Genomic DNA, 14,035 nt, shown 5'->3' on the forward strand with positions numbered 1-14,035 from the left:
TTCCAGCTAAATATAAATAAAGCAATAATTTTTTAAACAGTTTTAAGGTTGCTATATGTAGGTGGTTTTTCTTTTCACTTACTGAATATAAACTTCTCTTATAATTTTATCGTAACTAACCACTTGGTCTTTTATATATTTCTCATAGCAAACTAATTTCTTCCCTCCACCTCTTCTTTCTTCTGAATCTAGAAGCGGGTATTGGTGATGACAAATGACTACTATTACACAGACATCAAGGGTACTCCATTCAGGTAGAGCCGACCATAATAAATGGATGTTTCACCCAACTCATTGGATTTGTGCTTATACAGAGCTTGTGGACTCATTAAAAGCTCATCAGCAAAAGTTGACAATGAAATATCCCTGGACAATGCTGAAAATAGCAAGGAAAAGGAGCCTACCAGCATTCCTTTCAGCTTTTCCAGGGATGGAAAGTTTGTGCAAGCTCACACAGGCAAACTCAAAGTGTTTGTCATGGCTTATGTTTCATTGAAAAAATATTCAGTTGAGGTTTGCATTGAACGAAAGGCTTTTGAAAGTACTTGGAGAGCTATGAATATGGTAATCCATTTAAGTTACTACATATTGAGCCCTATTTTGATTTTGTTTTCCACAAGAATGTAATGTAAAATGAGATATTATTTCACTTCCAATATGAGGTTTAGATGGTTGTTTTCTCTGAGCGATCTTCAGTGTATTTCTGTAACTAAAACTGAGTACATTGATAATTTTGGCATGCATTTTAGGAGGAAAAAAAGGAAAAGAAAGACACAGGTAGTCACTTTAAAAATACTCATATCTGAATTAGAAATAATCCATTAATAAAAGAGTACTAACAGTACCTTATGCTTAAAGTAGAAGGATGGCAGTTGCAATACTCAACTGAAATTTTCTTTGATTGAACTGTTTCACATAACTTGAGTTATATTGCCACACAGAGAAACTACAGGCACATTTCTCTGACTCTGATGCCTGTTTTTATTCTTATTGAAATTCACACTTGGGTGCTAATCCTCAGTGGTGTTTTAGTTTTGTTTTTATTTTGTGGAATTTTTTGTTGTTGCTGGGGTTTTTTTGTTCATTTTCTTTCTTAGTTTGTTGTTTGTTTTTTTTTTTCCCTGTGACAATGTCTTTCTTGCCCTATTAAGTAAACAGATATACATATATGCATGCAGTCTGAGTTCTGATGCTAAGGATAGAAATATAGTAGGAAAAAGGTCCTGCTTTTTCAGCATGATACGTATCTAGTTTTGATGGTTTGTAGAAGACAGCAGGAGCCACATTTATGAAAATCTATACTATAGTGTCAATGATTAGTTTTCAGCCCCTTCCCAGCCTGAGCTGTTGATTGCAGCTTGTGTGCTCTTGGATTTGGCGCCTCTACATGTATTTCAAGGATCAGCCCATGCGTTTTCAGTCTTACTGGCAGGTTCTTAGCCTGAGATAATCCCTGTGAATGAATGAATGCCAGAAGACATTCTGTGTATGTGTCCAACAAGAGGCATGGGATCCCCAGCCAGTTCATTAAACTTGGATAGTTTAAATGGTAGACTAAAACCCAAACCAAAACTGAGTATGTTGAGAATTTATGAAGCTGAATTCAATACAAAGGAGCTATACTAGCTAAAACTATGAAACACAGAAAGATTAGTCCAAGCGGAGTCATGATGCTGTTGTCACATATGAAATTCTTTTCCTTTCAGTAGCTCCATCTATTCCCACACTTCTGTAGTTTCTCAACAGCTTAGTCTGATTACAAAAAATTGTTCCTTTCATTGTGAGGCCATGGGCATGTTCAAGGCTCAGCTGAAGAAATCTCATGCTGGGTGAACAGCAGTGAGCTTAGAGGGGCTCATTTATTAGTTTGCCAGAGAATAATGGTTTACTGCACGTCTAAGCACACATAAATACAGCCAATTGTTGCAGCCACCTCAGAACTGAAACATCATTGAAGCAACTAGTTGAACAATAAATATGATCTGTGAGAGTTTGGAAACAAACAGTTTTAAAATTAATCATAGTACACTGGCTGGAAATGTTAGACATGAAAATAGCTCTGAATGTCTGCTATTGTTTGTCTCACAGATTTCAAGGTCTGCTTTATTTCTCTGAACAGTTTAGGTGTGGCTCTCTCTAGAGGACATGGAAAATATTTCTTCAGAGGGAACGTAACTGTAGAAGAAGGTAAGATACCTACTTTCTTATGCTGCTTATACAGTAGTTTTATTGTTGATTTGGTAGTCCTAAAGCTTTTGTGTTTGTCTGCAGATTCCATAAGGGAATTAGATTTTTTCTTGATTTTTTTTTATTTAAAGATCTTTTACTTCACAGGATTTTGGTCATTGTTTATGTTAAGCATAGTCAGACTGTTTGTTAATCTTCTTTAGATGGGATCATCTTCTGTCCTCTCTCAATGCTCCAGAGAATCACTCAGGCCCAATGTTATTTATCTGTGGTGTTTTCTGAATGAGGTGATCACTAAGAGCACTGTAATGGTTATGGCATTTTTGTTCATAAACTATACATTGTGAAATCCTCCAGAGCTATAATTGCTTTGGGCATTATCTACAAGAATTTGCATATTTATAGTAGTAGAGGTAACCAGGGAAAGAACTGTTTGTTCTTCATGGGTTTGCTTTTTGATACGCTACCAATTAAATGAGTGGAGGAGTCCAGTGTGGGGTGATAAAAGTTGTTTTGCAACAAAGTTTCTGAAGATGAAGATCAGATTTCATGCTGAAGTCTCTATTTCCAATTCTTCTTGTTTTGTCAATGATGTTAAACAAGATACTTAATTTCTTAAGGGCTTTGTTCCTCAGCTGTATGTTGTGACATGAATAAGTTCCTGTACCCAGGAGAGATATAAAAAGGAATACTTGAGTTGCTTGAACAGCAAATGCAAGTCTAGGTAGACAGAGAGCACAACAGGAGCCTCAGAGCTGCTTACCCTCCAAAACATTCCCAGTATACTTCTCACTAATGTTCTTTAATCCAGCCACACATCTCAGCAGTCTGTCTGATATTCCTCCCAGCTGCATCACCAGAAAGTGTTAACATAACCATAGCAGTTCCTTCTCTCCCATTCTTACCTTCACTGATTCTCCATCACTGACCCCTCACTGTCCACCCCAAGGGTTATAGTTCTAGTTCTGGTTTTGGCTTCCCTGCTTTCCCTAATCACTGTAGTTTTCTGTCATTGTTTATTTTGTACTCTGGGGGGTTAGACCCAGACCCTGCCTTCTGATCCCTATTTTCTTATTGTCTATTGATAAGTGTTTAAGAGTTTTTTAAAATTGCCAAAGTACATTTTTATTGTGCTACATAGCTAATGATTTAGTTCTTATTTACAAGCATTTGCATGATCTGTTAGCACAACAAACCTAGTCTGAATGATCCCATAAATCACTGTTTGTGTTCTTGGGCTGTGTCCTTAGGTTTTGAGGGAATTACAACTTTTTTCTTTTAAAGAGGAGAACAACTTCCATGAATTGAGAAGTATGTCTTTTAGCATAAAGAATTTTACTGGCCAAAGAGAACAAGAGAGTACAAACAAGAGGGTGCTATCATTCTGTACTTGTCTTTGCTCAAAATTTCTTCTGAACTTTAAATTAATTGTGTGAGTAAATTGAATGAGTTAAACATATCAGCACAGAAACGTTCTCCTACCTTTTCAGTTTTAGATCTGATTTAGCTGGCTTTTGCAAGTTTGTTAGACCCTGAAGTGTATTTGAACACAGTTTACTGTGATTTATTTCACTGTGGTAATAATGCATTTTCCAAGAAGCGTTTATATTGTGGAGTGTATGCAAATAACCATCTGTTACCCAGACTGCTCCCCAAATAACCCATTATTATTACTGTTCCAGGTTTACATGATTTAGAACACCCTGATGTATCTTTAGCAGATGAATGGTAAGCCTTAAATAAAGCATGAAATTGGTGTCTGTTACCCTTCTTGGGTTCATATTGTTTGTGCTTGCAAAGCCCAATCCTTTATGTTCAAAGACAAAGATCATTCTTATCTATATAACACTGTAACGTTTTGACAATGTGTTCACAGGTCCTATTGCAACACTGACCTGCATCCTGAGCACCGGCAAATGACTCAGTTAGAAGCAATTAAACGCTACCTCACAGGAAAAGAGCCATTGCTGCAATGCAAGTATTCTGTTAAACGTGCCCATAGTAGGTTTCATCCCAGCTAAAAACTGTTGTACTGCACCTTCTACAAAATGCAAAGCTACAGGATTACTTGCCTGATGTTACTTTGGAATTTCATTTAGTTTTAAGCTTTATCCAGGGTATTGATAAAGATGTTGTTGATAGAAATGTCTGACTTTTACAGTAAACAACATGCCTTCAGCAAATATTCAGGTTTCTGTTCAGATGGTGTAGCTACACTATGCAAAAATATTGCTTCACCTGGTTTTATAAGTTAAACAGGATTGCTCTGAATCAATCCCTGCATCATATTTCTAAGGAATATATAAGATATTTCATGAGTATTTTAGGAAGGATGGGTATGCAATTAGTATTTCTAAACTGCAAAGGAAGAATAAAAAATTCAAGTGGATAAGTGCATATCCTGTCTACCTGCAGAAACGTGAGTGCTAGTAGACCTACTTGTTTGAACCTCATGTCATGTGCAAGTGGGAGCATTAGATAATTAATTATACGTCAACGAATTATGTGGAGTATCAATGGGTTTTTTTAATCTAAAATTGTTGGTGGTGCAATGAAATTATATGTGAAAAACTGCATTCTTGTAAAATACCACATGATATTATGTACTAAATGCTTCATAGTGCATGAGGTTTGAAAGCATATCACAGATAAAATATTGTATAATGTAAGAAAACCTATTATCTAGTAATCTAAAAAAATTCTCTATATGCATACACATTTACTGATTTAAATATATTGCAATAGGTGATAAAGAATTGATCCAGGAAGTTCTGTTTGATGCTGTCGTGAGTGCACCAATTGAAGCTTATTGGACCAGTCTAGCATTGAATAAATCAGAGTAAGCAACCTTTGTGTCAACCTTGTGTATCAGTCATGGGTGTATTCTTAATGGTTATGTTAGTGAACTGGTGGAATATCTAACAAATTCTGACATGCATGAGACATCGTATGAATGATTTGATCCAAAATACCTCCAGTTTTAAGTTCTATCTTAAGTGTTTATCCTGCAGTGTTAATCCTGATGATGATGTAATTTACACAGTAAAACTAATGAAATTCTATACTAACTACAACTTGAAGTTCTGAGGCTTTTTAACAAAGGTTTGTCAGTACTTGAGACATTTAATGCAAAATTATTGATGGAATTGGTACTTTTTAGTTTACTGTCTAAAAGCATCATCTTTGCATGTGTTTTGTGCTTTCCAGAAACTCTGACAAAGGAGTGGAAGTTGCCTTCCTTGGCACACGGACTGGACTCTCTCGTATCAACCTGTTTGTGGGCCCAGAGCAGCTCACTAACCAGTAAGTACCAAAGCTGTGCTTGGCAGCCAGGTAAGAAAAAAAGGAAGAAAATGTTTACTTTTGTGAAGCCCATCTACTCTTTCTTCACATAGAACAAGTTAGAAAGATCTCATAGGATCCCTTGGATTTTATGTTCAACTGGGACATTTGGAACTCTTTTACACCTGTAGCCCATGCATTTACTTTCCCCACACACATATTCCCAGCCTCACATCTTTACTTTTCAGAGCAGCATTATGAATATGCTACACCTGCAGATAATGATTATCTTTTCCTATCCCCTCTGAAAACAAATACCTGTAGGCTTTTTCAGAGATTTTACATTATTATTGTAGAAAATGTTTTTGGTGTTGAAATAAAGCCAAGTGACAGAAGTGCACTGGGTAAAGAGAGATCAGGAGATCTCATCCTACAAGGGTTTCCTATTTTGCTTGGAGAAGATGTAATCTAGTGAAGGTATTACGCATGTAAAAGGAAATGTGCACTTTATCTTCATGAGAAACTAAGTTTATTGAATAAAAAATTTTATGGTGCCTATGAGACGACAAATACTGTTGTAGTGCAAGTAGCCCGACAGGTGACATCAGTAGCACTGCAATTTGTTAGTCAGACAGCAAACCAGCACAGGGACATGGCCATCATGTTTGCCCTTGTCACGTGACACAGGTTTTCCTATGTCAACATTCCCTGAAATTATTGAGGAATAAAGTATGTAGTTGCCCACTACCACCCCTAACCTATTAATTGGAAAGCAAGCGGTAAAATCACCTTTTTTTACCAACTACTTAAGAGTGAATGCCAGTAGCAACAGACTACCAAAATCTTCAACGCCTTTTCCACCTTGTGCAGTTCACAGTTCTTACATTGTGCTAAAAGAAAAGGGCCTTTTAGGATAAGCATTTTTATTTGTACACATCAGTAAAAGTGTTTTTAGTGGTACTTAGAGTTACTATTTTTTAGTACTCTTTCCATCCTTTACAACAAAAGTAAATTAGGGGCTAAATTTAATCCTATTGTTGAACAAATGGTATTAGAAAAATTGTCCGAACCCATTTCCTTTCCCTGAAGATTGCATTTTGTTTTTTTCTTGTCTTTCAAAGCTAGAAACTATTGTGTGCCATGCAACAAACAAGTGTTTTCTGTCTTTCTTTTTTCTCAAGAGACTTCCTGACAGCTGAAGATAAGGAGAACATTTTCAATGCTGACCATTTTCCACTCTGGTACAGAAGAGCTGCTGAGCAAATACCTGGGAGTTTTGTGTATTCAATCCCATTCAGCACAGGTCTATAATTTTGTCATTCTCTAAATTCTGTGATATATATGATGCTGAAAGGATTCCTAGTGTGTCAGTACTTAGGGGGCTCTGCAGCTAATCTCAAATGTTAATCTAAAATATGCAGCTGCTTTCCTGGCCCTTTGCCCAGGTGCATCTTTTGCAGGGCTCCAGGTGAACCCCCAAGATGTGGTGGGACACTTTTATATTTGCACAGGTTAAACTTACAGCCTGGTATTCTAAACAAGACAAGTCCAACACAGTAAATGTTCACAGAAGCCCTACCAGTTGTCACCTTTGTTGCAACTTTACCAGAGAAGGCAAAACTTGATGACTCATTTCAGTGTTTTAGGCTTGTTTTGGGGATGCTGGGGAATTTAAAATGGCAGTGCCTGTATGTTCTGTGCATACATATAGAACGTGATTTTTACTCTTTTATCTTCTATATTTGAACACTATATCCACATAGGCTGTTACTTCAAACCAGGGAAAAAAAGCTCAATTTCCTAATATGTTGTTTCATTTTTTTTTTTCCTCACACTTAATACACCCTGCAGAAACTGCAAACAAGAGCAATGTAGTGACAGCCAGTACTGCTATTCAGCTTCTGGATGACAGGAAATCTCCAGTAGTTGCAGGTACAATTGCAGTTTATTTATTTTGTTAATTTTTTAAAATCAGTTCATGAGTTCTTCACTTTCTCTTTTGGGTTAGCAGATACTTAATGTACAAATATCATCTTTTAAGAAGAGAGAAAGAAGAAAGGATGCAATTGCACCTACAGGATATAATGAGATGACTTAGCATAGAGAACACTCAATGCTTTGTTTGCCAAAGCATGTCAAAAATTTCCATGATATCTGTTAATGCAAATGCCATGAAAAATAGGAGCAGTGTACTTAAAATCTGAAGCTCCTAAGTGTTTTTTTACTTCTGTTTCTGTGAACTTTAAAAACTGTGTGTTAGGTGTTTTGTTTACCCTATGAAGCATTTTTAAGAATTTACTTGGAATAATTTTTCCTTTCCCTCTTGTATGGTTGCATGATTTCAGGTGAGTTTTTTGAGGGTGAGGTCCATTTGGGTCTGTACAAATCTTTTCCATGAAAGTATCACTCAGTCAGCTACAGTCATTCAGAAACAAACAAGTATATGGATTATTCTTGTCCTCTTTAAGTTGGAGATCACAAATGTGACTTGTCAGTCCTACTCTTTCTCTCAGAACATTTTTAGGAATGTAACCAGCATCTAGTTCATATTTTAGGTTTTGTTATAAGGTTGACAATATTCTGTTTTAAGCAAAATGGATTTGGAAGCAGAAACTGGTAAATGGGAGAAGTTTGAAGTTTATATTAGCCAGACTTGGGAGATGAAAGTAAGATTATGGGTAACATTTTCAAATACCTCCATTGGAGTTCAAATTTGGCCAAAACAGCTCATTTTAATTTGTGTGAAGTAAGTATTCCTTATCCCCATTTGGTCTGAGCAGATTACAGAAAGCAGCAGGACGGGATACCCATTTCATGTTAAATCACTCTATTCCCTAGAGGGATTTGACTGAAAATAGAGCTGTGCCAGAATGTTGTTTATTGCAGATCACTACACGAGTTTAAAACTGGCAGAGAGAAACTAGAACATTATTATAAAATGGAAACCTGAGTTAGGCTGCCCATGAAGGGGGGAAAAAGGAACAAAACAATCTCTTGCTACAAAACTCTGATATTTTCTTTTCAATTGTTGTTGGAGGGTTTTTTTTAGAATCCATCAGTTATAACAGATTTCATATGCAAACCTATACTAAGGCTTATTGCAAGAAGGGAATACTCAACCGTATAATATAGGCAGAAAATCCTAAAATCAGGGCGTCTGCAGACTGTAACTACAGGGAAATTGAGTGTTGCTGCTGTTTCACCATCTGTACCTGCTAATACCAGTTCCCTGTCAGAATATGTTTGCTTATTGGCAAAAACTCCATGTAATATGTTTTTAAAATCCCTCCTCCCTCTTGTGATTGAGATTGTGACTACTTTTTTTACTTAAATGAATGCCAGTTTCTATAGAAAATGTGGAAGGAGGACATAAGTCTTTAATATGTAAGTGAAGTAGCATCTTATTCATTACTGTTTATAGAGCTCAATTTAGTTGCAGGAGAGAAAGTGACAGTAGTAGTGAATGCAGGGATTTTTTTTTGAGATTTAAACACATTTAGGGTCAAAATTACTTTAGCTGAGTGTTTTCTATGACCATGCCTTCTATATCAAATTTACATTGAAATGTTAAGAATCTTCAAACTGTCCCTGTTAGACTGTGAAGGAGAATAAAAGATGATGGGATGGGGTTTTTTATCTTCTCACCATGATCTAAAAATAGGAGAATGACTCCTGTCCCTAGTCCTGAAATTTCATGAGATTCATTGAAGATTAATTCTCCTTTTCGTGACAAATGTGGAGCTGTTAATATAGGATATCTCAATTTAAATAGTAATCTAGCTATTAAAATGAGGCAAGTTAAGACTGAGCCCCCTCTTATGATGCTTGTGTGAGAGGCAGAGCATCTCAGGCTAAATGTTGGCAGAATTCAGCATTATAATCTGTGTTCTTTGATGCTGAGTGAAGAGTGAACTCATTGTAGGTCCTTTATTTGAATCTCAGTTTCCAAGCAGCAAATATATAGATCTCTGGATATGGATTTGAATATGCTACATACAGGTTTATCTCTTTTTTGGGGGTAGGTGATGGTTTAATCAGTAGGATTTTGTTAAAAATAAGTTATTAAATATACTGCTCACCTAGGCGGTTCTGGGCAAGATATGGGGATGGAGGCAAGCAGACAAGTCATCATGGAGCAAAGCAGGCTTGAAAAATTGAAAAAGGGTTCTCCCTTGAGATTTTGGGAGTGTTGAGAAAGTATGTGAACCTTCACAAATGTAATTCCCTGTAGATGCATTTTAGTTCAAAAGCTGCAGTACAACATAGGACTATAAAAACCCTTCCTGTTGAAAGAGGCCATTGCTGTGCACAGAAAACATGACAATTATCCACTTGGTATGTTTAATTAAAGACAGGAGAACTGACATAATCTTCTTAGGGCAAATATTTATTAAAGAATGCTGAAGAAAATGTCTGATGAAAATTGTCAAGTCCTCTTAACTTTTCTTCATTGAACAAACAGAACCTGGATTTCAAGCCTCATTGAAAATGTCCAAAGCCCTGCTGAGTAAAAAGCTCTGGACACTCAGTCAGAACAACAAAAGATTAACTCATGCACAGGCGAGTCTTTAGTCTCACAGTCATTTGAACTTTAAAATTTGAAGGAGATGAAGAGAAATAGCCCACTTTTGTCTAACACAAGGCTGCTCAGAAAATCTGAAATTAAGTACAATTTTGCTTAATTCTTTTATGCTTTTATGGAGTGGAATTCTGAGAAGAAAAGAAATCTATGTTTTTCTTATGTACAGCCGTGTTTACAGTCATTTTCTATCAAAGAAGAGTGATTGCCTGGGATGTGCATTTAAGTGTTGCCACAGCTCTATGAATCTACCCTGACTCAGTCTTTTCTGCTGAAGCTGCTTAAAAGAGCAATTGCAGTAATTTCTGTTTGGACAGAAGAGGAAAATCTGGTTTTCTTCATAATTGCACAATTTTTTAAATTTTTTTTTCTGTGTATTAAGTGTTCCTCAAACAGGTTGTAGCGAGAAAACCAGCCACTCTCAAACCTTCTGTGGCAAAGGTTACCAAAAAGGTCTATAGCTCTTGTGAGAATGCCAGACCCAGAAGTGTCAGATTCTGCCCTTTCTGAACATGTGGAATAATAGTTACACTTTTTATGTAGTCTTTTCAGGATTGTGTATCTACTGTTAATTTCAGAAGGATTAAGGGTGGCCAGTTTTTTCTCACAGACATCATTTTCTGCTGCCAAGCAGTGAAAACTGAAACAAAAATGACAGATACTTTCTATCACCCATGATTCCTGACTTTGTACAGTGGCTTGTCTCTTTGTGGGAGTCTGACAGAGAAGGTGAAGGGAATCTGTCCCTAAATGCAGGGTCGGTGCCTTTAGTTCTGTAGGAGATGGTGCCAAAAGTTATGGTACTCCCTGTTCTCTGCCACACAGTAATCCTGGGAGACTAATAGAAATAACGTGTCTAGTAAGAGATTTTTGGAAAGAAACACGTGCTTATGGCTTGGGAGAATAAAAAAAAACCTACTATTGATTTCTGGTAAAACTATAGATCTTGCTTAAGAGTTATTATATATATATATAGTTTCTATTTAAAGATGCACTAAAATATATTTAAAATATAGTAAGCATGCCATTGTAGTCAGATGTAGGAGGTGTCATTGAAACTGAGGAAAAGACAGGCTAAGGCTCTTCTGTCACTAATGGTTTGTTTTTAAATGCATTTACCAAAAATAGTCATTATGCAAATAAGGAATATTGTATTTTATTCTGCCAAGCAAATTGTTCCAATGCCCTGATTCAGTATCTAACTTTTCCAGTATTTAACTTCAGAGAGGTGATCCCTTATTTTTATAATCAGCCCATAGAGAAATTCAAGGGGTTTTTCTCCAAACTAGTTACAGAGACATTTTTTACAAGTATCCTCATCTGTCACCTTCTTTTTTCTCCCTTTTATGTAATTTCAAAACCCAACTTTAGTATAACAAAAAAATCAGTTATTCTATATGAAATATTCCTATTCAAGATGATAAAAGTCCTCAGGCATTTTGACTGACACAGCTTGAAGATTTAGGATCTCCTCTTTGTTTCCCATCCATAAGCTAAAGAAGATGTTTATGATTGAATTTCATCACTGGTTTGTTAAAATTGGCACACATTTCTGAATGCCTCTGTTTTGTCCAGTGGGAAGTGAACCTGATGGTCCTGCTGTTTAAGATATTTCAAGCTGTGCCTTGAGAACAGGAAATATCCGAAAATCTTATATTACTTTAAGAATACAAATCAGTCCTATTTAGGCTGGTCACACTTCAGGGTTTTGTTCCTCCTGTTTAAATCAGCTTCTAAAGAATAGCAATTTAAAAGGAACATTTGTGAATATACCAGTTTTCCAGTTAACTGAGGCTTCTGCTGATCTGGTCTCTAAGTAGCAAAGATTCTTTTAGAATTTCATGAAGGACAATGTGCACATTATATTAAATGACTTTATGACACCAGTGTTTTGTTCTTCATCCTCTTTTCCCTTTTTTTTTTTTTTTGTGTGTGTGTGTGTGTTAATATCTGTATATTCACAACCTAAACAGTCCATTCAGGGGGTTTTAAGTGAATTTAAATGGGTTATGCATGTACATCTCTCTTTTAACAAGGTTCTAGAATATTTTTTGGAAAAGTTACTCCCAAGTACTTGATCAAAAGTCGTTTTAGCTGTAGATATTTCTAGGAATGGCAAATACTGTAAATGTTTCACACATAGTGAAATCTGCTGTTGTTACAGTAGCAAAAATACCTCTGCTCTGTACAGCTTGGACTTTTTTTTCCCTGTTCTCTCTCACATATATCGCTTTTGTATTACTTTATTATTAAAAACGTTCAAGCAAATGTCATTGCCATATGCAGTTCTTAAAATTTATGATGCCATCTATAAAAATTGCATTTTAGTATGAAGGCCTAAGGGAAAATGAATGTCATCATAATGACACACCAACCAAATTTTTGAGGCATTCTAAAATAGCTGTTTTCCTTGTCAAGAAAGACAGTGATTTACTTAATCTTTACTCCACATTATAAGCCACAGAAGATTATATTCAGCAGTAGCGTTTAGTAAATCCCTCAAAATGTGTTTCATGCTTTGGTAGAAAACCACAACTTTCTGTTTTTCCAGAGTTTCTTGTTCATTTTGAGTATTATCTTTGTATTCATAAATCTAACATTAGCATACAGAGTTTCAGTTTTAAGAAAACTGAAACATGTATTTGTACAGTCTAACATTAAAGACCTCACAGACTTGTGTAGGAGCCATTACTTGGGAAGGGTGGTTTGCAGGTAAATGTTTGGAGGGAGATAAACTCCCCAGAATGCTGTGGAGCTTGTGGTGGGAATCCTGCTCCTTTCCATTGACTGAGCAGTGAAGCTGAAGTTAGGTGATAATTGACAAGCCTTCACACATTTGCATTCATTTTCAATTGTTCTCAATTCATTTTGCCATACAGAATTAGTGTGTGGAATAGCTGAATAATGTTGGGGTTTTTTTTAAAGATACTTCTCTGCTAGGGTTAATTTTAGAATTTAACCTCCAATGGTCTAATTCTTGGACTTTCCTGACCACTTGTTCTTAGAGAATCCAGGACTCTGATGGGTTAATTAGAGCAGTATCCCAACATGTAGAATATTAATATGTATAGTATATGACACAGAGCACCTGCTCTTTGCTTCTGCACTTCTGCCTTGCTGCTGGGATTTTTCATTTGGTTGGTTGGGGTTTAGTACCATGTAATTTGTGGACAAGGAAGATCCTTGTGATCTAATAGCCATGAGATTCTAGGGACATTTTGCTAAATAATTCTGCTGCCAGCAAAAAAAATTCTGATTGCAGAGAAAGGCAGCAGATGAGCTGTTGGGTCCTTTGGAAAACTTCAAATCAGGTATGAAGCTGCAATCACATATGTGTGAATGCATCACTACCAGTTTAAGTACTGTGGATTGACTAATTTATTTTCCCCCGTAGACTATGTTTCCAAACATTAACACTGTTTTCCAGTGTCATGTGTCCTGAAATGAGGATGCAAAAAGTTGAACACACAGTGTACATAGCCCTAAAACATGGGGGGATCCCTGTGCAATCAGTCAGAGAGAGCAACCAAAGCTTTTGTTGGACACAGGTACGAAGGATGTACTTGTTGGTTTGTTTATTGTGGGTTTCCTACTCCTCCTCCTCTGTTGTGACTTCCTGTGCCTGGTGTTGCTGCCTCTTCCCCCTTATCTGGAGAACATACAGTCACTTTACAGATGATTTAAACTCAGCACATACCAAGACTCTCATTATTTTTATTTTTATGCCCCATTCAACCAAGTTCAAAGATCAAAATTTTAAAAGTAGGCATCCTTTCTGGCTGCTTAACTAAAACCTGTGTGTCCTTGTCTCCTGACATCTCCTAAGAGAGAGAGAGATGGCTCTTAGGTTAACAGTTGGTATTTTTCTTTTAATGTTGTTAATGACAGGACAGATAAGCCATGTGTAGAGTCACTAAGTGTGCTACTTTGATATTCAAAAAGAGGGATCCAGAATTTGCATTACCAGAGAATAAGGAAGCTGAATTT

General features: G+C 36.4%; 1 protein-coding gene across 1 annotated transcript in view; it reads left to right on the top strand.

Moving 5' to 3' along the window:
• The window catches only part of CACNA2D3 (calcium voltage-gated channel auxiliary subunit alpha2delta 3), a 395,617-nt gene that overhangs the window by 311,321 nt on the left and 70,261 nt on the right, over positions 1 to 14,035 (top strand). The window contains exons 20-27 of the mRNA XM_071549734.1: positions 193 to 254; positions 2,120 to 2,187; positions 3,870 to 3,915; positions 4,064 to 4,161; positions 4,933 to 5,026; positions 5,395 to 5,490; positions 6,651 to 6,772; positions 7,321 to 7,401. Coding sequence (XP_071405835.1) covers positions 193 to 254; positions 2,120 to 2,187; positions 3,870 to 3,915; positions 4,064 to 4,161; positions 4,933 to 5,026; positions 5,395 to 5,490; positions 6,651 to 6,772; positions 7,321 to 7,401 — 667 coding nt within the window. The remainder of the gene's footprint in view (positions 1 to 192; positions 255 to 2,119; positions 2,188 to 3,869; positions 3,916 to 4,063; positions 4,162 to 4,932; positions 5,027 to 5,394; positions 5,491 to 6,650; positions 6,773 to 7,320; positions 7,402 to 14,035) is intronic.

The sequence above is a fragment of the Pithys albifrons genome, chromosome 3, assembly GCF_047495875.1.
Source record: "Pithys albifrons albifrons isolate INPA30051 chromosome 3, PitAlb_v1, whole genome shotgun sequence".
Taxonomy (NCBI): Eukaryota; Metazoa; Chordata; class Aves; order Passeriformes; family Thamnophilidae; genus Pithys; species Pithys albifrons.